This window comes from Microtus oregoni, unplaced genomic scaffold (genome assembly GCF_018167655.1).
Source record: "Microtus oregoni isolate MIOR12 unplaced genomic scaffold, Mior012 000001F_ref0000356, whole genome shotgun sequence".
Classification (NCBI taxonomy): Eukaryota; Metazoa; Chordata; class Mammalia; order Rodentia; family Cricetidae; genus Microtus; species Microtus oregoni.
The window spans coordinates 74,108,279-74,136,118 of record NW_024543060.1 but is presented as its reverse complement, the minus strand read 5'-3'; the positions used below and the strand labels follow the sequence as shown (position 1 = coordinate 74,136,118).

General features: G+C 40.5%; 1 protein-coding gene across 2 annotated transcripts in view; it reads right to left on the bottom strand.

Annotated features, from left to right (window-relative positions):
* Nucleotides 1–27,840, bottom strand: part of Syt1 (synaptotagmin 1) — a 497,758-nt gene that overhangs the window by 164,903 nt on the left and 305,015 nt on the right. For both annotated transcript variants that reach the window (XM_041665163.1, XM_041665172.1), the window contains exon 4: nt 27,028–27,210. In XM_041665163.1, coding sequence (XP_041521097.1) covers nt 27,028–27,193 — 166 coding nt within the window. In that variant the 5' untranslated portion in view covers nt 27,194–27,210. The remainder of the gene's footprint in view (nt 1–27,027; nt 27,211–27,840) is intronic.

Genomic DNA, 27,840 nt, shown 5'->3' with positions numbered 1-27,840 from the left:
CATGGGCTTGAACATTTCATTTGCAAATATTTTATTATCGCTGCAGAAGACAATCTCTATCACAACAGCAAATCCATCGTCAGGTCCACAAATACGGTGCAGGAGAACTGCTTTCAAGTTTCAAATATTTTAAGCATCTTTTTATTTTCTGGACTTGAGCAAATTGACATCTGATGATAATTCAACTTCAGTGAGTGAATTAATGAAGTTCTTGATAAAGATATGAAAACTATATTCAATACTGGAATTAGAAGAAATTTCAGAGAGGATTTTTTAAGTGCAAGCTAAGCACACTGTCATACAGAGAGATCCATTATCAGAAAGGACAAATATAATGAACCGCGGTCCTCTTTCCCATGGCAGGACTTCTAGAAGAGGCTAGCTCTTGCCTCGAATTCCTTTTTTTACCCAGAAAATGGTAACTGTTCATTACTACTGACAAAGTTTTTGTCTTTCTTGCTATAGAAAATCTCTGGAAGTTTGGGCAAGTCAGTTCCTTTAAAATGAAATAGTGCTAACAGCCATTTCTAAGATTTCATGAAGATTAAACAAGTTTATTAAGGCAACACATCCAATAATTGGCAAGTCAAGGACAATAATCATTATTATTTCAGCGTTTTGGGGAAGGGGATCAACTGACTTCTTGCAGGAAGGATTTAAGAAGTCCCAGGTTTGCCTATTTTCATTATCCTGACTTGGAGATGAACTTCTAGGAAATGGGCTTCAAAAACTTGATCTTTTACATTCCCATCTAATTTCTCATCACCTGTTGTTTGGATGAAAAGTCTGAAACTTAGTTCTCCTAGGACAGGGAACTTTAATATATATTCATCTATTCAAAGGAATAGTTAGCCCCATGGCTAGGCATCTGCTGGGGCCGGCCATTTTACTTGTCTGGGTATTTCTCAATGAACCATCCTGTCTTCTACTTCCCGGATGCATTCACCATGTCCCACCAGCTCAAAGAGTCTCTCTGCCATCTTCTTAGAAAACACTCATGCTGGTCTTCAACCAAACTCCCAGGTGGGCTGTTAATACGTATTCATAGTTACACGTATCCTTCAGGGTCTCTCTTCTATGGGTGGATTTGTTTCCTTACCAGCAAATCTTTCATGTTTTTGGATGAAAGTTTGGAGAACAGATGGGGGGGGGAAGTGATAAATGTCATGGGAATGCCCTTCCGCACTACATCTAAGCCCAAACAGCAACAGCAATATGCTTGGGAAACCAGTATTTCCTGGGCCAGAGAACTAGTTAACACACAGAGAAAAAAAAATAAAACCAATTTATTCTTTCAAAGAATGATTATTGCTAAAGAGTGGGGCTTGACACACATCATGAATTTTTGGTGGCCAGTGTGCTCAGATTGTCCATATAAACTTATGTATCATTGAGGCCACCAATGACCTCCTTCACTGAAGCTGTGCACTCTAGTTTTATGTCTGTCAAAGACCTCTGATTGGCCTCAACTTTTGCCTCAGAAACATTTGGGTGAGTGGGACAGGAAATCCGGACTACCCCACAACCAATGCTGTTTCGCCTACCCTCGCCTCAGCTGGGCTTCCTGTCAGTTTCTCCACGTGGCAACTGTGGGATAGCTTCATTCTTCTGGATTTAGTTTGGGGCTTAGTTTCTATCCTTTTCTATAACTTTACACCTAACTCACTTCCAAATTCCTTCTGGTGGCATTTGGAGACTCAGATATCCACTTTGACAAACATCATGATGGATTTACACTTAAATTGCTAGGATGGTGTCTAAGCAAGAAGGCCAGAGAGGTCTTAGTGTCTCATGTACCTGTTTCAATATTTTTGTCTTTTTCAGGTATGTTGAATTTCTCCTGTCAAAGGCCAGGTACAAGCTCAATTAGCTTCCCAACCCTACTTTCTCTCTGGTGAGCTTTTGTTTTTAAGAATAAGGTCTTTTTACCCAAGAGATGCCCTATCATACAACAAAAGTATTTGCTCAACTATGTTCATAGCAGCATTGTTTGTAATAGCCAGAACCTGGAACCTGGAAACAACCTAGATGCCCTTCAATGGAAGAATGGATGAAGAAAGTATGGAATATATACATATTAGAGTACTACTCAGCAGTAAAAAACAATGACTTCTTGAATTTTGCATACAAATGGATGGAAATAGAAAACACTATCCTGAGTGAGGTAAGCCAGACCCAAAAAGAGGAACATGGGATGTTCTCACTCGTATTTGGTTTCTAGCCATAAAAGACATTGAGCATATAATTTGTGATCCTAGAGAAGCTAAATAAGAAGGTGAACCTAAAGAAAAACATATAGGCATCCTCCTGAATATTAACCTTCATCAGGCGATGAAAGGAGACTGAGACAGAGACCCACATTGGAGCGCTGGACTGAAATCTCAAGGTCCAAATCAGGAGCAGATGGAGAGAGAGCATGAGCAAGGAACTCAAGACCGTGAGGGGTGCACCCACACACTGAGACAATGGGGATGTTCTCTCGGGAACTCACCAAGGCCAGCTGGCCTGGGTCTGAAAAAGCCTGGGATAAAACCGGACTCGCTGAAAATAGCGGACAATGAGGACTACTGAGAACTCAAGAACAATGGCAATGGGTTTTTGATCCTACTGCACGTACTGGCTTTGTGGGAGCCTAGGCAGTTTGGATGCTCACCTTCCTAGACCTGGATGGAGGTGGGTGGTGCTTGGACTTCTCACAGGGCAGGGAACCCTGATTGCTCTTTGGGCTGACGAGGGAAGGGGACTTGATTGGGGGAGGGGGAGGGAAATGGGAGGCAGTGGCAGGGAGGAGGCAGAAATCTTTAATAATTAATAAAAAAAATTAAAAAAAAGAATAAGGTCTTTTCTTTTAAGCAATCTAATCTTCTAATGCTCATCTTTCCCACTTCATCAACCTACTATTTGATCCTGCTTTTTGGGTGTAAAATTAATACTATAACTCTGTTTAAATCCATGTGTGTGACTAGTTCACGTATTTCAGTGTGGAACATCATATGGAGGGAGTTAAAATAAACTATGATGATAACCGGATCCAATGGCTCTGTCTCCTTTAGACTTAAAAAATTGGACTTAACCACCAAGACTACCCCTTTAAACAATAAGATCTTGATTGACATTCACTTTCTGGAAACTCAGTTCAGGATGTTTCCCTTGCAGGATCGTTTCAGTGAAATGGTTCTTCCCAGCATGCTTTCTTCATGGTACATATTTCTAGATTTTATTTTACTATTGCTTCCTGTGTCTTTTGAACTCCTTCTCAGTGTTCTACAACTATTCGAATGTTTTTTAAATATAGCTGCGAGCCTTTTGTGAAGCTACGCCTGCGTGCCATAAATATGTATTGTGTTTCAAGTCTCCCCCACCGTCATTGTTGTGCATCCTAGAAGACGGTTTAGTACCGTGGCAGGCATTCATTTAATGTAGAGTGACCTACTGTCAACACGTAGGTGGATGCAAAATGTTCTTTCATGTGTGAAAAGAATATATATGCTTTTACTCTTTTTCAGCTGCTGTTGGAATGTTCATATCCCTCATGTTTTTGGTAATTCTCCAGAAATTATTTTTTGTCACAGCAAAGACCAGTGATTCATTAGTTTTGCTTGTGTTTCTTTGCATTATATTTTATATACCCCAGCTGTTGTTTATGAGTTCTAATAATGTTTATAAAAACTACAAAGTTGAATATGAGCAAAGGCATTCTTGGCTTTTACATTGTTTGGAGTGCAACTTTTGCTATCAGTGAATCAAAAGTGCTTTGAAGTAAAAGGGCAATACGGTTGCATATAGTTGTATAGAGACCTGAGCGCCCCACTTGGCATCTAAGTCCCAATTTTTAAAAATTTATTTTTATTTTATGTATATGGATGTTTTGCCTGCATGGATATATGTGTACATAGGCATGTGCAGGGCCCTCAGAGGCCAGAAGAAGGTGTCAGATCCTCTGGAACTGGAGTTACCCACAGTTGTTAACTAGCATTTGGGTGCTGGGATTGAACCTGGGTCCTCTGGAAGAGCAGTCAGTGCTCTTAGCCACTGAGCCAGCTCTCCAGCCACCCAAGTATGGATTTTTTTTTTAATCTTGATTTTTTTTTAAAAATTTTTTCTTGGAAAAAAAAATTTCTGCCTCGTCCCATCCTCCCATTTCCCTCCCCTTCCTCCCACTTCACTCCCCTCCCCCTACTCCTTTCCCCCTCCCTCTCCAGACTGAAGAGCAGTCAGATGGAAAGTCCAAGGTCCTCCCCGCTCCATCTAGGTCTAGGAAGGTGAGCATCCAAACTGGCTAGGCTCTCACAAAGCCAGAACATGAAGTAGGATCAAACCCCAGTGCCATTGTCTTTGGCTTCTCATCAGTCCTCATTGTTCAGAGAGTCCGGTTTTATCCCATGCTTTATCAGTTCCAGTCCAGCTGGCCTTGGTGAGCTCACAATAGATCAGCCCCACTGTCTCAGTGGGTGGGTGCACCCCTCACGGTCCTGACTTCCTTGCTCATGTTCTCCCTCCATCTGCTCCTCATTGGGACCTTGGGAGCTTATTCCGGTGCTCCAATATGGGTCTCTGTCTCTATCTCCATCCATTGCCCGATGAAGGTTCTATGGTGATATGCAAGATATTCATCAGTGTGGTTATAGGATAGGGCCATTTCAGGTTCCTTATCCTCAGCTGCCCAAGGCACTAAATGGGGACATCCCCCTGGGCACCTGGGAGCCCCTCTAGGTTCAGGTCTCTTGCTCACCCTAAGCTGGATCCCTTAATGATCCCTTAATTAAGATATATGCTTCCCTGCTCCCATATCCATCCTTCCTTTATCCCAACCATCCCAATTCCCCAAGTTCCCCCCATTCTCCCCTTGGTGGGGTGGGATAGGGGTAAGGGGAGATGGGGAGAGAAACCAAGTATGGATTTTTAAAAGCACACACTAGAAGAAGACGGAAACAAACTACTCATCAGAATCCATTACCTTCCCTGTCCCGACTCTTATGACACTTGAGATTAGACACAGATGTCAAATTTTAAACTAAAAACACAACATCCCCTCCACTAAAACTTCCCAAACTGTACTTTTTCATTTCAACACTTATCCTTGCAATGCCACCAACAAACAAATTCTCTGTCTTCCTTGTAATGAACTCATGTTCTAATATAAGGGAACTAAGGCATTGTATTGATATTCTGAGTACTACAGAGGTTAATATAAAAGACAATGGATTACGGTTTCAGATAGAATTGATGATGACTGCTTCACAGGCCACCATGTTCTGACTGTCTTCTTCCTAATTCAAGTGTTAAAATTTAATGAGGCCCAAGAGCTGAATAACTTATGAACCGGAGAGGTTACACAGTAACTTTTACCAGTATTCTGCCATCCTCTTCCCCCTAAGTCAGTGGTTCTCAACCTGTGTGTCGTGACCCTTTTGAGGTCACACACCAGCTATCCTGCATATCAGATATTTACATTATGATCATAATAGTAGCAAAATTACAGTTATAAAATAGCAACAAAAATAATTTTATGCTTAAGGGGGGGGGCGCTAGAAGATGAACTGTGTTAAAGGGTTGAAGCATTGGGAAGGTTGAGAATCACTGCTTCAAGTGGTCAATAATATATCATTTTGAAGACTGGTGTGGTGGTCAATAATATATCATTTTGAAGACAAAGCAAGTTCCAGGATTGCCAGGACAATTACACAGAGAAACCCTGTCTCAAAAAACAAAACAAAGCAAAGCAAAACAATACCCTCCTCAAAAACCAAAATCAAAAACACGCAGCCCCAAAGAGAAGATATCATTCTGAATTTAGCTCGACAGTGATAGGAGCTACCTTTAGGGGTCTCTCTTAAAGTACTATTTAGACAGCTCACTTTGTTCATTGTAACAATGGGCAAAATCTCAAACGGATATTGGCTGTCTTCTTTTTGCGGTTATTCTTCATGCTATATTTTCTTCTCATGAATGTTACCTCATAGAAGTCTGCACAAATATATAATGTACCGTTTATGAAGTCAGTGCAAGGTCAGAAGTTATTTACTTCCATTTGAGCTTTCAAGCAACAAGCAAGGTGATATTTCTAAAATCATGACTTCGACATGGAGGTAGGACAATTGCAGAGTCGTTCCTCTAGCAAGAAAACTCATTTCTCATATGAGATCCTGCAGCCATAATAGCTGTCATTCCCATGGAAACAGTTTCTAGGAATTGAGTTTGTTCCCCGTAACTGACGCCTACTTCATCAGATGAAGTTTGAGAATAACCTCAACAGCGCTCCTTCCATTCTCGCCACAGAAGAAAAGGAATAAGAGAGAAATCCCTTCAGAAGAAGAGGAAAAGCAATCCAAAAGCCAGATAGCCACCCAGTCTCACTAGCTCTGGGTACGGTATGGAAATGCGAGGGAACTTAGGACAAAAGGTTAATAGAGTGCAGACTCATTGAGCTTTATGAGCCGGTACTGGTGTTTTCCACAGAAGGGGAAAGAAAATGAAAGTTTCTACAAAAGAGAAAAAAAAGAAGCGAACGAAATATGACAGGAAAGAAATCACGTGGAACGTTCTCACGTATCAACGTTCCCAACAGAAAAGGCTTTAGCGGACTGGATGGATAGCGAGACAGCGCTATGCAGAGCCTGCGATGTGCTGACCAGACTACAGATTTTAGTCAAGGAAGGACCGGGAATACTAATAATTTACAGCAGGCTGTGCTTCACCGTGGTGACCTACCGCATCCGGAATGGAGCTAAGATGAACTCATCAATTGTCTGGCACACTTGAAGGGGGGCGGGGAGAGTAACTCCTGAAGTAGGTGACAGCATACTTTACTTTATAATAGTGTCATAGCCGCCAATTAAGCTCTAATGTCATGCAATTGACCCAGCATTCCAAGCTTTGTGTAGATATAGCTTTACCGACCCACTCCTCGGGCTGTTTCCTTATCCTTCATTTCATTATCCCCCCTCTTCCATCTTGCAGATCTCTCTTCCTTTCCCCTTTCCCTGCCAAGTTTTCATTGTTGCTTTCTCTTCCTCTGGCGACCCTATTAGTGATATTTTCTATTTCCGAGATAAGGATATTTAGCATGTTTATGGAGAAGTTTGAAATTAACATTTCAATTAAAATCTAGCACTAATGAAACCAGGCTGCCCCTCCAGGGGAGCTGCTGTTTTAGAGACCTCCTGCTTGCTAGGCGAAATGCTTTAGGATCTTTGAGTCTTGGAAAGAGAAAAGCAACGTCATCTTCCATGTTGAGAGTACCATGGCTACCACCATCCTTTCCTTACATCCACACAAAGCCCTCACTTTGTTTCCTATGGTACCGATTTCCTCTTTTTAAAGAAATATTGAAGACAAAAGGAATCTAGTAAGTATTCTTATCTTAATTTATCATCCATGCTGCATTAGTGTAAAAGAGAATCCCCTTTCCATGATTTTTTTTTTTTTTTTGGTTTGGTAATGAGGAAAAACAACACGGTTTATTTGCATGATTTAAGCTGTAGAGGAAAGGAAAGGTGAAGAAATAAGAAAGCTATCGTCGCACGCCTTTAATCCCAGCACTCGGGAGGCAGAGGCAGGCGGATCTCTGTGAGTTCGAGACCAGCCTGGTCTACAAGAGCTAGTTCCAGGACAGGCTCCAAAACCACAGAGAAACCCTGTCTCGAAAAACCAAACAAAAAAAAAAAAAAAAAAAAAAAAAAAAAAAGAAAGCTATCGTCAATCTCAAGTTTATCTTAGAAAAGCTATGTTACATATTCAATGTAAATTACATATAAGTTACATGCGAAGCTCAACACACAGTCTTCGTATGGGTGATTGGGAGGCAGAAGCAGTATATTGTGGATGAAAACTTGTCTGGATAGGAGACTACCAAACAAGCCTGTTAGGTATGAATCCTCTTCTACTTCATTTTCAAATGGCCTCGGTTAATAAGTTCTCGTAACCTTCAGTTTTGGGATTGCTGAGAATATTGTTAGGTTCCACCCCAAAGGGTTATCATAAGCGATACACGTCATGATGCACCCGGGGCACCATTAGGGTTGTGTACAGTCACTGGCAGGTTTTATGACATTGGTCACACTGCATACAGGGCTTTCCAACAGGCACACAAGGAAGAGTTGCCTCATGGTAAATGTGTTCTGCCTGGACTTTGATCTCACACAGTTGATAGAGACCTAAGTGGCCAGTGGGATGTGAGAAAACAGCCCAGGTTTCTCACTTCCCTGGGCTCCACCGCTTTCCTAGTCTGGGAAGTGAATGGGGATAACTCTAGGCAGAGGAGGCAAAGTAGTCTTAGCTTTGGTTCACAATCCCATTGCTTTGTTACCTTGGTTGTTGTAATGAAGAACCACAAAACAGGTGACTTCAAACCCAGGTTTTGTATAATTCTAGAGGTAAGATGTCCAAGATCAAGATCATGCTCTCACTGAAGGCTCAGAGGGGGACATCTTCCAGATTCTTCTCATAGTTGCAGCTGTGTGACTGATAGGGTTCCTGACTTATTGGTCCATTGTGACCAATAAGTGGTCAATCTGTGACTGTGGCCTATAACTGCGCTCTAGCTTTTCTCTCTATCACTATGAACACTGTGTTTGATCACTGGAACCTTCACTGGGACCAGTCACTGTGGCCTATCTGAGTGGTCCGTCATTGTGGCCCATCACTGGGCGTTATCACTGTGGTCTACTGCCCAGCACTGTCTCTCTTGCCAGTCACCAGGATCTCTCACTGGGCTTTTCATTGGCACCTAGCACTCACTGCTGCTTCCTTTGCCACCCTGCTGTTCTCCCTGTGTATTTTGGTGTCTGTGTTTCTTCTCTTAAGTACGCCAGCCATGTTGGAGTAAGTGCCATCCTACCCATTGTAAACTCAATTATATCGTTGGGACACTATTCGTCAATAAGCTCACATTGATAGACAGGCGATGGGAGCCTGAACATGCCTTCCAGGGAATACGATTCAATTTCTAACACCCATTATACGCTTTTCAATTTACAAAACACATCTCCAACTTCTTAATGTGGATCGATTATTTATTCCCATTTGCCAACATCATTTAATATCTACTTATTCATGTCTTTATTTTACTTAAAATATGGTTTTTATATTTTGGGGAAACATGCTGAAAAGCACTGAATGTAAACAAAAAAGTCCTTATTAAACACATCAATTTTTACAATGTTTTCTCTTTCCTCATAAGGTTCTTTGTGCCATTCTTTCCATCCATCGAGAAGGTCCTTGGAGGAGTAGGAAGCAGGCAGTAAACATGGCTCTGGGGAGCAAGGTATATCTCAGTTTTTCAGTGAATGTTGTCATGAGTTAGGATCTAAAACCCTATTTTTTTTTTAAATGAGACAACAAAATTCATCCTCTAGGCTATGGCTAATGTTTTCATTATTTGGATCTAGAAACTTGTATTTTGCAGGGAAATTTTGAAAGTTTTTGAAAGCTCACTTTAGCCCTTTGCCACATTCAGAAAGATGAAAATCTTAATATATTCAGGATAGTTTACGGAGCATGACGCTTGCTCATTTTACACTCTACACTTTTTTTTTTAATCACTTATCAAAGAAACTGTTTACTCTTCTCCCTATTTTCATTTCTGTGATTTCCTTTTGCCAAGGTTAGTGTCAAGATTTCCATAATCATTTTCATTCATAAAGCTATCATATTCCATAACCAGATGGGTCCAATAATTATCAGGTCCTACTTCTCAGTCCCTGCATGTGACACCAAACCCAGACCAGAAACTCTACGTCTTAACCATTTTGCCATTTTTAAAAGCAAACATTTGGAATTGGAACAGCATGTTCACCCTGGGATGTAGCATATTCCCACACTCTGGGAAAGGGACATTCTGGAATTTATGGATGTGAACTAATTACCATCACCAAATGAAATCTTTGAAGTTGCCGCTAGAATAGGACTTCTTAATAGCTGGCTGATACGACTTTCGGGCTCTTTTAATGTGACTAGGGCTGCACAGAACCTGCCTGGGTACATCCAGCTTCTATAAACACACCACTGCTCGCCCTGGGAAATCACAGTACTTTATAGCCATAATCGAATACCACTAAAAAGAAGAAAACAAAACAAGAACCACAAAGATGTTTCCAGTTCAAGTCCTTCCAGCTCTGTAAAAAAGTGAAAATACTTGGCGCAGGGGCATTGGCTAGAAAAGAGGAAGTCTCCATTAGCTTTTCACAGGGGACAAAATAATTTATTTTTGCTCCCAGGCTCTCTTTCTGTCTCCATATCTATAGAAAGCAGAATTCTAAGACTCCACCCTCACCTGCAAACATGCCCTCACAATCCCCACCCCTCACATACTGGAGAGCCTATGATTATGATTGGTCAGTCATATAGCGAAGGGGAAAGTGACTTGCAGATATAACTAACAGCCCAATCACAAATCAGCTATATGTGATCTCATCAAAAGGGAGCTATTGCTGGGAGGGCTCAATCAGCTTTGAGACCTCAGGGAAAGGCAGGCTCTTCCTAAGATGAAAAAGGTGTCTCAAAAAACCATCACCACCAACAAAAAGGTGTTATCATGCTGGTCTAGAAGAAACATACAGTTCTGTTATTACGAGCTGCCTTTGGAATGGGCGGTTAGGGACCCAGGGCTTCCGCCCTTCAGCTGCTAGGAGCTGAATTTCTCCAAGAACTTGAAAAGGCTTCAATTTGCTCTTCTGCAGAGTCCCAAATTTTCTATGTTGTGGCGAAGGCCTGTTGCAGAAGACTCAGTTAAACTGTGCTTGACTCTTGACGCATATAAACTGTGAGATATTGAAATCCTACAACCGATCAAGCTTGTGGAGGTAATTTTTAGGCAGCAATAGAAAACTCACGTACCAGTTCTTTATACACTCCTTGTTGCAAATGTTTGTGACCATAAGAGTCTACACAACTCAATTTCATAGTCTTGTAGTGTCTACTTGACACCAGCAACATACAAAGTGTCTATGTCTACCTCCAAACACTCTAGAATGTTCTAGAAGATAAATATCAAGAATGTAAGAGTAAATTTGGCAGGCATCCTGAGCACAGGTAATGGAGAATCCGAAGACAGAGAGCAAGGAAGATAGAAAGACAAGGAGATAGCTGGAGGGTCCTTCACATGCTGTAGTCAAAGGACATATGCCACATGTTTGCATCAGAGAGCCCCTCACATCCACTGTACTGATGAGCTATGGCCACTTCTGCATCCCAGGTTATCAGGGGAATTCTGTTGCTACAATACGAGGAATTGATGGGAAATAGCACTGGGTTGGGAATCTGTCTATGGAAGAGGTGTTCTATTTCCTCACATTGCCTTCTTCTCCCCATCCAACACCTATCTAACCTCTCTTTGTCTACGAGTGTGTGGGTTATAATTCTCCTTGTGCTCTGGTGAGAGAGAATGGTTCATGTTTACTTTCTCTCTGCCCTTCTCATTTCTTAGTCCCTCACCCACTCCTGTCAATCAACTCCCAGCTCTCTACGGAAACAAGATTTTCCAAGGTTCCTGAAGAACTTCATGTCTACTGGACTCTCCTTAGGCATAATCCCCTAGGATCTGTCTGCAACACTTGCCACATCAGCAGGCTTCTTCTCATGATCCAAAAAGAAAAAAAAAGTAAGTTGGCTAGCATTCTATTCTTAAAAGCCCAGAGATCCTCATGGTTTGCTGAATACAAAATAATTTTTTTTAAAAGCAGGTAAAATTTTTTTTCTTTTCCTTTTCCAGATACACCACTGAGTGTATTTTATCCAGTCGCATTAGCCTCACTGCTAATCGAAGTCTTCTGTAATAAACCTCATGGGGATCAGTGTAAGATGACTTCTGCATATATAAAGCCTTTTGGGCACCAGGCACAGTCTAAGGGTTTTCTCTTTCTTACTCCCTTCCTTCATTGCCATATTAGATCTTCTTCATTTATAGCTCATTTAATTGAAACCTGAACACATAGACTCCTTTCTATGTATTAGCACTTATTCTGCTTACAACTTTGAGACTATTTGCTATTAAATTAGAATTATGCACACAAGCAATAATTAGGTGAATTATAATTCACTATATAGACAGGGCCCATGCCTAGTAATCAGAAAGCATGGGTGATCATGACAATGCCTATTGCTTTTTTTCTACTAGACCCGAAACAGCCAAGGCAGATTGAACGAGTTGTTTTTTGTTTAAATCAAACTTCAAGCTGTACCTTCAGGACAAGTTCCTTAGAATCAAATTGACTATTTTTTCTCAGAAGTCCTCTCTACTTAGCTTCCCCATCATCCCAGCACTTTTTTTTTCTCACAGCCCACATTTATCTCTTCATCAGCCTCTCTACTTATGGGTGAGTTTGGAAATCTAAAAATTTCCTTATGATACTCCATTTCCTTTGTTCTCTAGTGCTAATGTTAGGAATTCACTTCCACAAACTGAGCTCATAGGTAGTCAACTCCCCAATCTCAGTGTCTACTTCTGAATTCTTCTTGCATTCCCTCCCTCCCCTTTCCAGGCTCTGGAAAAGATGGTCTTTTGGCATCTCTGTAATTAGTTTCATTTTCTTTTTCCTTCACACCTTTAGAGTCATCTGTCACACTGCTGTCAGCAGAATACTCCCAGAGTCTGTCACATACAAGCTTTCTTTCCTCTAGCAATTTTAGGCTTCCTCTAGCATCTCTTCAAGAGCCTTGTTCCTTCCTGCACGTTCCCTCTATCCAGCTCGCTCTTTTCATCTATCCACCCACACACTGCTGCCAATCTGATGATCCCCAAACAAGAGGATAATGACATGAAGGATACTTTATGCTTATCTTGCTTGGTTCCTGAATCCTTTGCGACTATTAAAGTCTAATCTCCTTAGCTTGCTATAGTTGATCACCTTTAATCTAGTTTCCAGGTTCTCTTTGAGGGCCCTTTTGATATCTTACAAGTTTCAGCTTGCATCCTATTCTACTGTGTCCATGAAGAACCAACTTCTACTGGAGTATGTTGATTGCTATGGCTTGAAAGTAAAATGTCCCCTATAGGTTTACATATCCAAATACTTGGTCCTCAGTTTATGGCATTGTTTTGGAAGTTGTGGGACATTTAAGAGGCGAAGCCTGGCTATAGGAATGGATCATTGGAGGCTGTCCTTGAGGTTTTAGAGGCTGTCTCCACTTCGTGTTTTCTCTTTCCTTCTTGAATAGGGGATGCAGTGTGAGCAGGGGCCTCCTGTTTGTGCTACTTTGTCTTATCCATCATGATGGACTTTGTCCCCTCAGACTATAGATCATAATACATATTTACCTGCTTTAGTTGAATCTTGTCAGGTAACTGGAGCTAGAAATGAGAAAACTGCTGTGGGAGCACATTCTGCTCCTTCAGCCAATAGCCTTTCAGCTACCAGCCCACTTGGGCATGGTCTCTTGTACTGTTAAAGCAGCTGTAAATGTGTGCCTGCTCTCTCTTGCTTCCAGCTCCCCTGCTTCCAGCTGTTAGACTCTGTTTCTGTTCGTGCAGAGGACTGTTGTAGGACAGTGATCTATAAGTTTTCGCCTTAAATAAATAACCCTTTTATTATTCATAATTATGAATTGGTGTGGGATTGTCTTATGACTTACATCATCAGAAAACTACATAGCACAGTGGCTCCTTTCTTTGTATTCCTCATTAGATGTGTATCTGTGACACACACACATATGTATATACACACATACACATTGGTGTCCTATTATTGTTAAGAATGCAGCATGTAATATTAAGTATGAAATAGATGGTCATGTTTTCTTATGAGGTCTAAAGAGCAAGACAGCCTGGCACTGCTTTTTAGCAGAGACAAGTGTGCTAATGCATAATCTTGGTAGTAAGAAGAGCACATATACAAGACCTGGTCTGGTTCTTTTACCATGGAGGCATATGGCCATGTAGAGATGGAGTAATGGCATTTCTGAAGTGAGCCAACCATCAGCTAAGGCAATTAGTGGGAATTAGAAGCATATGTCTAATATTCGAAGCATGTATCCATAGTATTGTTACGGCAATAATGTGGAAAGGAAGACCATGCCAGGATGTAGAGAGGTATGCCAAGTCAAGAAGTTGAAAATTCAGATGAAAGGAAGTGGTAGTGGTTCCTGAATGAGGAATTTGCATACCTTGAGCTCAGCAAGATGGATCCTATGGACAACGTATGTTCAGCGGACTGTCCACCGACGTATAAGAAATGGCTGCAGGGAGATCTTGTATAATATATACAAGGTCCCAGATTAGAGCAGAGTAGCGGGGGAGCACAGGAAACAGAGGGGGCAGAGAATGGGGCAAAGTCACTTGCTGACTGACTGGACAGCGTGGATGTAAAGAAGAGAGAATAACGGGATGTTATGCCTCCTAGCTTTAGAGCAGAGCGTGAGTGTCTGTGTTGTTAAGAAAATGAGTTTCTCACACTCTGAATTATAGCTATAGATGGGACACAGAGAGGAATGGCCCTAAGAGAGAACTTGAGTACTTTATTGTTTTTTTCTGTATTTTCACATATCTTTTCATACTTCGATTTATTGTCTATTCAAATATATTCCTCAATTTTCTACTGAGTTGTAGACATTTATTTTAATAAATTCTGGAAGTATCCTTGTCACATCTGTGTAGTTTGGATATTCTGGCCAAGTCTATAACTTTTCTTCATATTGTGTTTGTTGCATTTTTGAAAGCCCAATTTTTTTTACTTTTGACAAAACCTTATTTATCAAGTTACATTGATAGTCAATGCTTTTGGTACCCTTTGAAGAGGATGTCCCCATTCATCAATGTCATGAAAGTTCCTATTGTTTCTTCTCAATGTCTTCCCATTTACATTTAGGTCACATTTCATTTGGAGTTACCAGGAGACTGCAAATTAAAGTCACAACGCTATATTCTATACAATAACTAGAATGACTAAACCAAGAAGAGCAACCACTCTATTGTTGGCAAGACTATAGAGAACCAAAACTTCCACAGATTATCAGTGGAGATACAAACATGTCAACAATATTAGTTGTTTATTAGAAAGTTGTTAATAACAACTTTATGACTGTATAGTCCTGACCAGCCTGGCATTCACTCTGCAGACCAGGCTGGCCTTAAAATTCAAGTTCTTTCTGCCTCTCCCTTGTGAATGCTGGGACTGAAGGTGCACACCATCATGCTTGGCCAGGTTATTAATTTTTTATAGAACCAGCAGTGTAAACCCTGGCAACAAGCATTAGAATGGACTGTAGGAATGGCCCCTGTGCTTTCTGCAGGGGAATCATTGATGAAATCAGGTGGTGTGGGTTCTCAGCTTTTAGAATGATTATTAAAGTCCAACCTCTCTGGAGGTATTTGGCTCTCCATCAGAAGCACCAGCGTTATAGCTGCAGACTACTTAATGCAAACTAGCAAAAGAGATTCACCGTGGACAAGGACCTGGAAGGCAGCCAGTTGAATCACATTAACACTGTGTTAGCAGGAAGGAAAGCGAGGGGATGACAACAGCCCTGAAAGGTGAGGTGATGTGGAAAAGTTCCAATCAGTGTGGGCAGGAGATGGCAGGCAAGGCCAGGCTGAACCACCACTTCAAATAAAAACCACTGCAGGGGAAGTATCAGCAACGACGGTAGCACACAGCCTCAGAAGCTGTGCTTCCTGTGTCTGGTGGAGGAGACCGAGAAGCCCAAACAAGGCCACCGTAAACAGCTACTTGCCATGGCAAACCTCACCAGCAAGGCCCCTGCAGGAATGGCCCCTGCAACATTTGAGCTGTCCCCTGAATTCTCTCTATGAAAGCATAGGGCATAGTGTGGTGTTATATGGCAGCTGGTATACAAAATGAGCTTATCTACCTTCCTGGGCATTCTAATGTAGAACTTTTTAATATACTTTTTATACACTCAGAGATGAACTCAGTAGTGCACCCCAGATCTCTACTTTAATAAAAAGATGTGTGGGAAGACTATGGACCCAGAGGGCCAATTTAGAGTCTGCCTGCTTATCACCTGCACCAGACTGACTGCCACAGGCTCAGAAAAATGAAACAAACAAGGGAGACAGTTAGGTAGCACAGACAAGTAGGAAGGAAAACTCAATGGAAGGTGATGGTACTCAGGTAAGGCCAAGAACAGAGACAGGAAAAATGAAAAGGAGAGGAAACAAAAGTCGAGATGGGCAAGTGGAAAGTGAAAGGTTCTGGAAGGCTGTCCCCTGTTCATTTCAACATAATGGTGACAGTTACCTTCCTTACAGTGTCCCTCAAAGCCTTTTCCTTAGGCTTCTTTAAAGGCATTTTCTTGATGAGTCAATACAATTAATAGGTTCCTCTGAGCTTGAGGTGACTAATAATTTTACTACTGTTTTTTTTTTATTTTCTGGGACTGGAGAAATGTATAAAAAGAGATTATTTCCAACCACACAGCTTGCAGTCTTCACAGACATAAAGAGTTAGGTATAAAAACTACAAGTATATAGTCATTACAGAGTAAGAGTTGGTGATTACTAGAAGATTAGAAGGTTTGGGATCAGGGGATAAGAACAGCTTGAAACAGTAGAGCTCTCAGAAGGGTGGGAGGAGCCAGAGGCAAGCAGGATTTCAGGCAGAGGAAACTGTGTATGTGAGGAGCACATGAAACACTGTGGATGACAAAGTAAAACTCAAGGAGTACACTGCGAGTGACTAGCTGGAGATGGGCTTGGACCAGATGTGTGAGTGGCTAGCAGGAGGTGAGGTTGGACCAGATGTGTGAGTGGCTAGCAGGAGGTGAGGTTGGACTAGATGTGTGAGTGGCTAGCAGGAGGTGAGCCTGGACCAGATGTGTGAGTGGCTAGCAGGAGGTGAGGTTGGACCAGATGTGTGAGTGGCTAGCAGGAGGTGAGCCTGGACCAGATGTGTGAGTGGCTAGCAGGAGGTGAGCCTGGACCAGATGTGTGAGTGGCTAGCAGGAGGTGAGCCTGGACCAGATGTGTGAGTGGCTAGCAGGAGGTGAGGTTGGACCAGATGTGTGAGTGGCTAGCAGGAGGTGAGCCTGGACCAGATGTGTGAGTGGTCAGCAGGAGATGAGCCTAAACCAGATGTGTGAGTGGCTAGCAGGAGGTGAGCTTGGACCAGATGTGTGAATGGCTAGCAGGAGGTGAGCCTGGACCAGATGTGTGAGTGGCTAGCAGGAGGTGAGCCTGTACCAGATGTGTGAGTGGCTAGCAGGAGGTGAGCCTGTACCAGATGTGTGAGTGGCTAGCAGGAGGTGAGCTTGGACCAGATGTGGAAGCTTCATCTATTCCCGTCCACCAAGTTGTAGGTATCTAGATACAATACAATGCTTTAGAGTAGAAGTTCTTCTGAAAATGGAGTGAAGAGAGTCTGGAAGCCCAGAACACATTAAAATGGTTTACTTAAGCTGGGCGTGGTGGTGCAGGCCTTTAATTCCCACACTTGAAAGGTCAAGGCAGCGGGAAAGTCTGTGAGTTCAAGGCCAGCCTACTCTACAAAGTGAGTTCTGGGATAGAAGTAGTACAACTCTATTCTTACATTACGTGCAAATTTAAGTACTTGCCCAAGGTCAGACACTAGTAAGGACAGAGAGAAGGTTTTGAATCCTGAGGCCATAAACCACCTCACTTCACAGTGTGGCCTGAGAGCAAACCACACCCATCCTGACCTGTCTGCCTCCCCAGGTTGGACCAGGTTCTCAGTGATGACTGGCACTTCAAAGAACTCCTAAGCCACTGAAGTGTATCCAAGACCTTAGGAAATACAGTTACAAAATGATAGCAGAAATGATTCTAATTCACTATGATAGTTCCTGTATTTGAAAGAACCAGCCTAAGCCCTTTAAAATATAAAATTATAAGAAAATTTTACTTTTCAGAAATTGAACCATATAACTCTGTCAATCATAGTAACCAGATTTATATATATATATATATATATATATATATATATATATATATATATATTCCAGATAATAGCATATTTATCAGCCACATATGCTTCTAGTATTTGTAACCTATGTTATTTCTATTCTTTGTGTATGTGTGTGTGTGTTAAAAGGGCTGCTTTAATAAAAATAAAAAAATTAAAGAGTTTAATGATAAGATAAAAAGTAGGAGAGTCCAAATGGTTCCAGAATTTCCCCGGGGAAGTGGTTTCAATTAAAATATTGCTTGATGAGGAAATCCTTAAATGGCCCAATATCTTCTTATTCTTTACTTCAAAGTTATCTAAGCTCATTCAAAAGACAGACAGGGGTGGCATGTGGACTCACAAGATACCGAGTTTTAATCTCCTCATTTTAATATCCTCTTAAGTGAAAACCAAAACAAAGAAAAATGCAGCCAAGTGCTGGAATGTAATTGTCCATCACGTAATTTTCCTGGGATTTCTGCTCTGAATTCTTTATTGAGAGCAGCAGAAACTGCTCAGAACCTGGCAGTCAGTCATATAGTAAAGGGTCTTATATAGTAAAAGGTCTTATATAGTGTGAGTATAACAGTCAGGTCCCGGGTTTCTACTTCTGTTGCTTTCCTTATGGATTTTCTTCTGCAGCCAGGTGTTACTTAACGACAGGGCCTATGTTTCATACTGTAACTGCTAGGTGGTAAGGAATTGACTTTTAAAGATATTTTAAAAACTCATTCTCTCTCTACTTGTGAAGTATTCCAGCAAGGTAATTCTTGAGCTGTGTTAAGCATCAGGCCATGGTGTTATTCACAGCCCTTCTAGTCCTTCTACGGGCTGACTTAATATCCTTGAGATGCCAACAAAACATAGCTAGAGAAGCTCTTGGAACTTAGCTGAGGTCTTAATTCACTCGGTGGCTTTATGTGCTTACATTTACTTCATATCCCTGAGCTTTGGAAGTTTGGGGAATCCCTTAACACTTGTTCATTTCAAAGGAGTGAATTGCTTGGGGGGATTTTTCTGCTTAATAGGATTCCTGAAGGAAACCACAAGGACATATAAACATCCTTCTTAAAATGCAATCCCAGTAGCATGTAGTTAGCTTTAAGTTGCTACCCTGACCCCAGAATATTGCTAGAATTATACTGCACACTTGCTAAAAATTCAGTATTATCTCCAATACTACAGTTTGTGACAAATATTTTAAAATAGTTTTCTGTCTCACAAGGTGGACAGATAATATAAAATGCTTACTACAAAATTTTAAAAATCAGTAAGATGTGTTAATTGCAGAGGAGAAATAAGACCAGGATTTACAATGAACAATCTTAAATAATTTACAAAAAATAATATAAATAAATATTTGGGTAACTACACTGGAAAGAACACAATGAAACAATCAGATACCTGCAACTCACTGGGCTTTAGAGAAGACAATCAAAAGAATATTTTTAATTAGAAAGAAAAATCAAAGACTAGATCTTAGCTAAACTGTTTTATATATTCTATAGACTTGCAAAACCATGTGCATACACACACACAAATGTAATTACTTCTAGGTCATATGGCTATAATCAGTTTCCGTATGTATGTATGTCCTATGGGGATTTTGAAATTTGTGTGGGGTGCAGATTGTGCCAAGTATTGCAGGATGAATAGGTTCTTGGTTCCACACATCCTTTGAATGCCAGGTCCTGTCCCCATGCCCAAGTTTTAGCACACTACAAATAGCCCAACAAATATTCTTTATATCCTGTAGGGGGCAGTGCAAACTGTATTAGGAATGATTGCTTATACAGTGAATCAGGCTTTCTACTTTAGAATTAAAATTTTAAGCTGGGGTGGGGGTAACTGTACACCCACACTTGGAGAGAAAAAGGTAGGAAGGAAGACGTGAGAAAGGCGGTGAGGGAGAGAATACGCATACATAGATGTACACAAGCCTATACACATACAAACATACATACACATACATATACAAATACACACATACACATGCATCCATAACCACATATACACACATACACATATGCATACATATATACATGCATAAATATATAAATATGCGCATTAAAAGATGATGGAATAAGCTAAACTAAAATGAAGGATATTTTTATTGAAAGAAAGTACAGGCGCCCACCTTGTGCTTGTGATGAACTGTAACCTGTATCTCTAAGCATCGCTGTTTCCAATAGATTCCTTCACAATTGTCCCAGTGAAGTTGACATTGCCAAGAGTCCTTACTTTGAGAACAACACTCATCAGAGTCGAGTCTTTTTCTCACAGATTTTCCTCTTTAGTAGAAGTTAATAATAATTTCACTTAACATTTTAGCCATGCCTCTCTGAAGTTTCAGAAGAACTGACTTCCACAGAGGTTAGCAAAGCTGACTCATGTAGCTGGCTCACTTGCAGAACGTGTTGCTCTAAAAATGAAAAGCCAGGTGAGTAGCCCGGCAGTGTATCTGAGTCAAGGGAGACCATTAAACAAATGGGGGATTGACGTAAATAACTACTCACTTATCAAGCCGGGTGATATGGGGAAAAAAGGAATTAAATTAAAATGACATTCCAGGTATTCAATCATTTATAGCATAAATCAAAATTAAGACTGTCTTTGAGCAGGTGCACAGTTTATCAAGAGTTTCCAGTCTTTTCTCGTGGTAAGTGAGGGTGGAGGGGATGTGAAGTCTTTATGACATACTTACGAGGCCGAATCATAAAACTGGAAATGCCTTCTGATAATACCTCCACATCTACACTCGCTACTTTAATAACCTCTCTGACAAGGCCTCAGATTTCCTCTTTGTACAGTGGGAATAGCCATTGTTTTCACGAGGCTCACTGGAGATGCACATACGCCCTGCACACGCAGGTATGCTAAGTAAACTTGATCAGTAAAGCAATCCTTGTTGTTCACATGCCGCAGATCACTGTGCTTCTAAAGGGTCTCTTCATTTTGTGTTTCGCAATCAACTGTTTGACGTTAACATTATTGTTCAGGACATTGACAAAGGGCAATGCCACTGCCCTCATTTTGCAGCCACGTGGGGGCAAACAAAGTTACCCATCGACACTTTACTGATGGGCACCTGCTTCTATTCCTCCTGTTGCATCATCACTACCTGCTCCGATACTGAGCATCTACCTATTAAGTCGTAAGGTCACCCCTTCCAAAAAGTGTTCCATTTAGCTAGCTGTCTTTGGAGCTGCTCTGATATAATATCATGGATGACTAAGGAAGACACCTTCAACTATAATAGTAGTTGAAACTTCCTTTATACATATTTTATACTTTTCAGGGTCCATGTATTATTGCATTTGAAAAGGACCCTTGTCTTAAAAAGGTTTGAAACTCATTTTCAGGGTTCAGGTTTTGCAAACATAGGATAAGGACCATATCACTCAGTATGATGTTAAGTTTTGAACTATATGACATCTACATAGCTTGCCTTTAGCATACATTGGTTTAGTATTGAACAGCTCAATGCCACCTCCTTTTTGAGAAAAAGATTTTTCTCGATTATAGCCTCAATCAATGCAGTACTGCCGAGATCCCAATTATACTACACCTTGTTTTCGGGCCCTTCTCTAAGGTACAGGGCAAGCAAAGATGTGAGAGTGATTGTACCTGGGCCTAGGGAATTAACCTGTCACTAGCAAAGCAAGCAGGAAGCCCCTGTGGATAGCCATGGCAGGTGAGAAGAGCTTTGAGAAGAGGTGCTCTCATCCAGTCCTGCCTTTGAAATAAGGAACTGCTCCTCGTGATAGTGACAAATAAGCGGGGTCTTGAATGCTAAACTAATTTATCAGGGCCAGTGGGAGCCCGGGAAAAGATAAGATCGTAAGGGAAGCACTGACTTCAGGAGAAATGTTCAAGGGCGAATTGCTGGAGAGAGTTCGCTGTGGCCAGGATCGCAGTAAGAGTTCTTCCGTAGACTTCCCACGGCAAGTATGTAGTATAAGAATGGAGGTGGTTTCAAGGTGACACACTGGAAAACTGTGCCTCATTTTAACATGTGAGTGATCATGAAAAAATATGGATCAGCCTATAGAGGAGAATAAGGAGCTGGGAGAAGGAAGATGAGCAAAGGAGGGTAGAGCCAGAAGTAAGGCCACAGTGGTCATGTGCAGAAATAGCTCACTGCATGAAATTCAACAATAATTCTCAGCGTATCCAGATGGAGCCGGTGAATATAAAGAAAACAGATTTAACAGTGCACAAAGATGGAAATCAGAGCAGAGCCACTGGATTGTTAAAGGCCGGACTATAAAACAGGGTCTTTAACCGTTAACTTTAATGTTTTTAACTAAGGTGGAAATGTAAAGGAAGAAGATAGAAAAGTAGTTTGAACAAGGAAGAACTTTTTAGAGCGTGGAGCAAGCACATTGGATTCCTTTTTAGCACCTATGCCATATGTAACTTAGCTGAGCACCCTCTGCTGTGCCTTACAAGCACACAGCAGGCAAAAGGGAGTGAGGAAAGGTAAGGTCAGCCGAAATGTAAAAGGAAGGTTGGAGAAGATGAGGGGTGGAGGAAAAGCCTCCATCATCTTCCCTGGAACAGGGACCACAGAAATGGGCTTAAAGACTACAACGCACATATATTCAGCTGCAAAGTTTCTGGAATTTTCTCAGTCTGGGTGACTGACCTGAAGAGAGGGCTTTTCTAAAATAGCACTAGAAGCTTGTTAAAACGACCGTGTGACTTTAATAATAGCTAACATTTAAAGTGTGCGTTCTCCGTGCTAGACACCCTGCCACATTCAGTACAGCCAATGCTTTTGCACACCAGCCTAGAGACAAGAAGACTATTTAAGATCCTATCTTTGTAGCAGGAGGGAATGGCTGAATAAAAAAGATTAATTAATACGCCCAAGGTCACAATTTGCTGTACATACAGGACTTAGATTTGGGCAGCCTATGCCCATAAGTTGTGTTTATTCCTATATTGAAGTGCTTATCACCAAACGTTTCTGCATCAATAACACAGCTACCCTTACTCTTTTTCTGGACTGAGGGTGAGCATTTGGTTCTTTTGCTGAAGAAAGGTACATTCTACTTCAAGGAGCTCATGAATATCAAAACCTTAATTGTAGCTATTTGGATGACATGCGTTCATGCTTTACAAAGCAACCGTGGCCTTAGCCACATCAAAATCAAAGTTGCAAAATAAAGAAGCATTCTGAAAATCCTTGTCTGCTTCATTTAGATAACGGTGTGCAGAATGAATTGAAAGATAAAAGTGCTCAGAGCATTTACAACTTCCTTTTCTTCTCTCTCTCTTTCTCTCTTTTCTTTTTAAATGTAAGCCCCACAGTGTTGTGGATGATACCATCAGGCAATTTGGTTTGAATATGCGTAGATTACCTAACTAATGACATGCATCCTCCTTGCCATTGTGACACCTCTCTAATTCCAAGTGGGAATTTCAAGTGACAGACTAAAGCTGGTTGCTATCAATTTTGCAAAACCCACATGTGCCAGATAGCCAAGCTTTAGCTCAGAGACCAAAATCGATTAATATTCTAATTTGTTACCTGTCATTAGCATCTTACTGTGTTATGTCAAGTCAAGAGTGTAACCTTTATATAGCATAGGCCCCAAAGGAATTTGAGTTTAGGGACTTATTTTATTTTGTTCATTGTTGTTTCCTATCTGAAGAAAATCCCATTACAAATTTCAATTACACAGGCAGTAAAAACTTTGATGAATTAAAATGAAAATGGAGAATGTTTACTGCTAGATATTTTTTAAATAGAACTGCATGACTATATCAAAATGCCATTTTCTAAAACCTATTTACTTTTAAAATATTTCAGATATTTACTTGTTTCATCTTATAACACCAAGGAAAACACTATGAATATAATACTTTGCACAGGTCCTTAACAAGGAATTCTCCAAGCAAGAGATTTCATATGTAATTATTTCTGGTTGATTATTTTCCTATTGATGAACAGAGAAGAAAAGATTTAAGAACTGAATCTCTGCGAGAAAGACTTGTGGGACACCATAAAGATGGAACTACTTTGCTTTTAAAAGTGCAAGGCACTGGTTAGAATGGAAATGAAGTTTTAACACTTGCGATGTAAAATCTGTGTTTTCATTCACTAGCATCTTGAGGCTTCATAGTCTAAGAGGGGATGTGCGGTGTAAAAGTTGACTTAACATTCATTCATTCATTCATTCATTCATCCATTCATTGAATACAGGTGAAGAGCCTTCTATGTACCAGTCACGATGAATGACATAACTACTCAGAAAACATATGTAACTTACTTCCTTCATAGAACTTTGATTATTTTGGAGGGATTCAGATTAGTTAAAAACCCAGTCATGAGGAATACCTGTTATTGTGGATGGTGCTAAATAATATAGTGAAAAAAAGAGCAAGAGTTAGGGAAACAATGGCAACTCTGGGTGAGTTAAATTTGGTTACGGTTGTAAATACTGTGGTGGGATTAATCCTTCATAGGAAGACATTGTATGGACATGCGAGATGAGGAAATGAGTCTTGATGCTGACCGGGAGCACATTTCAGCTTGATGGTTATCAGGCTGGCTGTGTGTCTCATACTATTTACTCGTCTACAGGAGACGGTTGAGCACAAGGCAGAAGATGTGGCTCACTGTTTCTTCCATCGTTTTATCACGCATTTCTCTTATGGCAACTATGTGGGTAAAATGTTCTTCAAGCCGGAGTTTGTATCTCTAATGCATGCATATGTTGTATATCTTGAATTTCTAACATTAAAGTTATATAAAAAGCACTTCCAATTTTGTATCAGTCCATTAGCTGGGCGGTAGAGCATAAAGGGAATTGAGATGGCTTGGCTACTGGACCATCTCTCCATCTCCAGCTCTTCCCTTCTGGAGCTTCCTGCTGAGAGCAGTCATCACCAACAGCCCTGTTAGAGCATGCTTCAGAGGAAGTTGAATTTGTGAATCGTGTGGGCAAATCAACACATTTCTAATCTTTGAGGCATGAGAAGTTATTACAGATACATCTTTATAAATGATATCGCCCATCTGTAATATTCTAATAGTTTATCTTCTCTTCTTAACAGACACATTTTACTTCATTGGGTGCATCAGGTCCCAATAACTGTATCTTTTGCTACACAGATTCAGCTTCTGCTGTTCCTGTTCCGAATACTTTAGAACCAATTTTAAGAGGCCAGCATCACTGGTCTGAAAGTCAAAGAATTTACAAAAAAGAAAGAAAGAAAAGAAGGAAGGAAGAAAGAGACAGAGAGAAATAAAAAAGAAAACCAAACCAAACAAAACACCCCCCCCCCCGCAAAAAAAAAAAAAACCCACAGCAAATACTCCTGGTCACAGGAATTGTGTTCAGGGCGTTTTCTGAACAGCCCAGTTCAATGGCATGTAAAAAAGATTAAACACCATAATGGTTTGTGATTAATTTCAGGGAAGCCAGGGCAGTTTAATCTTTGTAAATGAATAAATACGATTGATCACGTCAATAGGCTAAAGGGTAGAACAATATGATCATTTCAAAAGAAAAAATAATTAAAAAATAACCAAATAGTCTTTTAGGATGGCCAACCAATTAGGTAGAGAAGAATTATACTTCAATATGAAAAAGGGCACACAAGATGGCCCCAGAGTTAATACTTGAGAGTATCTCCTCTAAAACGCAGAAACCAAGTTAGTATGGCAGGTCTTAACCAGAATAATAAGGCAAGAAAAACAAACAAAAGACTCCCAAAGTGGACAGAAAGAAAGACCTTCTTTGTCTGCACATGAAAGAGACCTAAAAATTCCATTACCAAACTTTTAGAAGAAATGAATAGATTCAGTAAAGTTAAATGAATGTATTAATGCACAAAGATCAGCATTGTTTATATGCACTATCTATCTCAAAGTTAAGCTTTTGTGATATTTTGTTTGTGTTCTGACAAATAAAGCTTGCCTGGACATCAGAGGGTGGAGCTAGGCACTAGTCAACCATAGAGGTCTGGAGGACTGTGCAGACAGGAAGTGATATGGCTGGGCAGGGAGAGGAAGTGAGAAGGCAGGGCGGAGACAGAAGCTAGGCTCCTTTGACCTGAGGAGTTGGAGAGGTAAGAGGTGACTGTGGCTGTTTCTCTGCTTCTCTGATCTTTCAACTTTTACCTGATATTTGACTCTGGGTTTTTATTATTAAGAGTAATTAGGATCATGCTCAATAAACCAGGAAGACATTCCCATGTACAATACTAAGAAAGAAAATACTCCATATTAGCCTTAGTTTTTTATTTTATTATTATTACTGTGTGTGAACATTGTGTGTGTGTGTGTGTGCATGCGTGTGTGAGTGCGTGCATGTGTGTACGTTCATATGTGCCACAGAGCACATATGGAGGGCAAAGAACCCATCAAAGCATGCAAAAATATACTTTTGCATGGGAAAGTAAGTTCAAGAGATTTATTTCACAAGTACAATACAGCATTGGCTGTAGGAATCTTGAATTATGTTAAGACAGTGACTGTTGGATGCTGTTTGTAAAAATGGTTCTATGTGAGGTACTACATATGCTACTTAGTAAGATTTAGTCAATTAATAGTATTTATAGCACAAAATACTGTATTATACACAGTAAACATATCTGTAAACACACAAATAAAATTTGGAAAACCAAATGCTACTGATTACATTTGTATGAGCTTTACTCAAATAAGTTTAGCTACAGGCTTTGTGTTTCTAATTGACAAATACAAAATTAAAAGTGAGTGAAAGCTTTTGAAATATTGACAAATTAATGAAGGAAAAATAAATTTTGAAAGACATTAACCAAGGAAAGAAAATCAAACTTGTAATAGTGGGAAAGTATCAGGTAATGTAATCTTTCCTATCTAACAATTCCTTTGACACAAATCTGAACTACGTATGATACAACATACAGGCATTACTGTACTATTCTCAGGGAAACAGAAATTGAAGGACTCACCTACATTAAATACACACATAAAATTTTGTTATAAACTATGCTATTATTTATAAGACACAGTTAAAAAAATCTTATTTCATTTCCAAAATCACGTCATTTGTCATTGGAGGACGACATATGTTTCTACCACGAGGAACAGGATATTGAGTTCTACTGATTTTCCAATGATTCTAATGATAAATTCAGTATTTTCTTCGTAGCCAAGTGAAAATAGGATACTCACGTGGAATTTTATGCAGCTCGTTCATAAACTTCTCCTTCAGCTTCGAAAAGGCATCTTCCTTTCCTTCCCCGGGACTGGCTGGCTCGGTGGCGTTGTGTGGGACAACAGTCGCAGCAGTGGTGACTGGCGGAGCGGCCAGGCGCTCATGATGGCTCTCACTCACCATTTTTGGTTCAGGAGGAACTAATAGGAGGAAGAAAGGGAGAGCAAGCTCAGAACGGCAGGCCTGACCCCACCAGAACAGGTGTACCCGAGACGAAACACACTACATGCACCTGCTCACTGGGTAGGAGCCCGGCATTAGCATATTACTCTATGTTGGTTCATGAAATATTTACAGAATCGCAGCGAGTGGAGAGAGCTCCTTCTGGGAAGGCTAAGACCAAATGTAGTTACTGAATAGCATTCTCTCCCGACGGTACTCTGTAAGCTGTCAAACCAATTAGCAAGGTATACAAGCCCAATTTTGTGGTGTAAATTTAACTTTTAATGACATCTTCCCAAAGTGTGCAGGAAACGACTGTTGACAACATCCACATTCTATATTCTATATATTAGTATCTCGTATTACCTTAAAAAAACACAAATCAGAGATATTATTAGTGTTGGAAATATTGCTAAGTGATTGCATACATTCCAAATGTTAGTGACTTTCAAGTAACTGCACAATACTGAAAGCCTAGGACACCATAAACATTATTCAGTAAATGTCTTGAATCTCATATCAAGGCTAAGTTTTTTCCCTAGTCATTTTTTGACCTTTACTGTAGGTGACATGCTGATCAATAATTTACTTGTTCTGCTAGGTGGTAT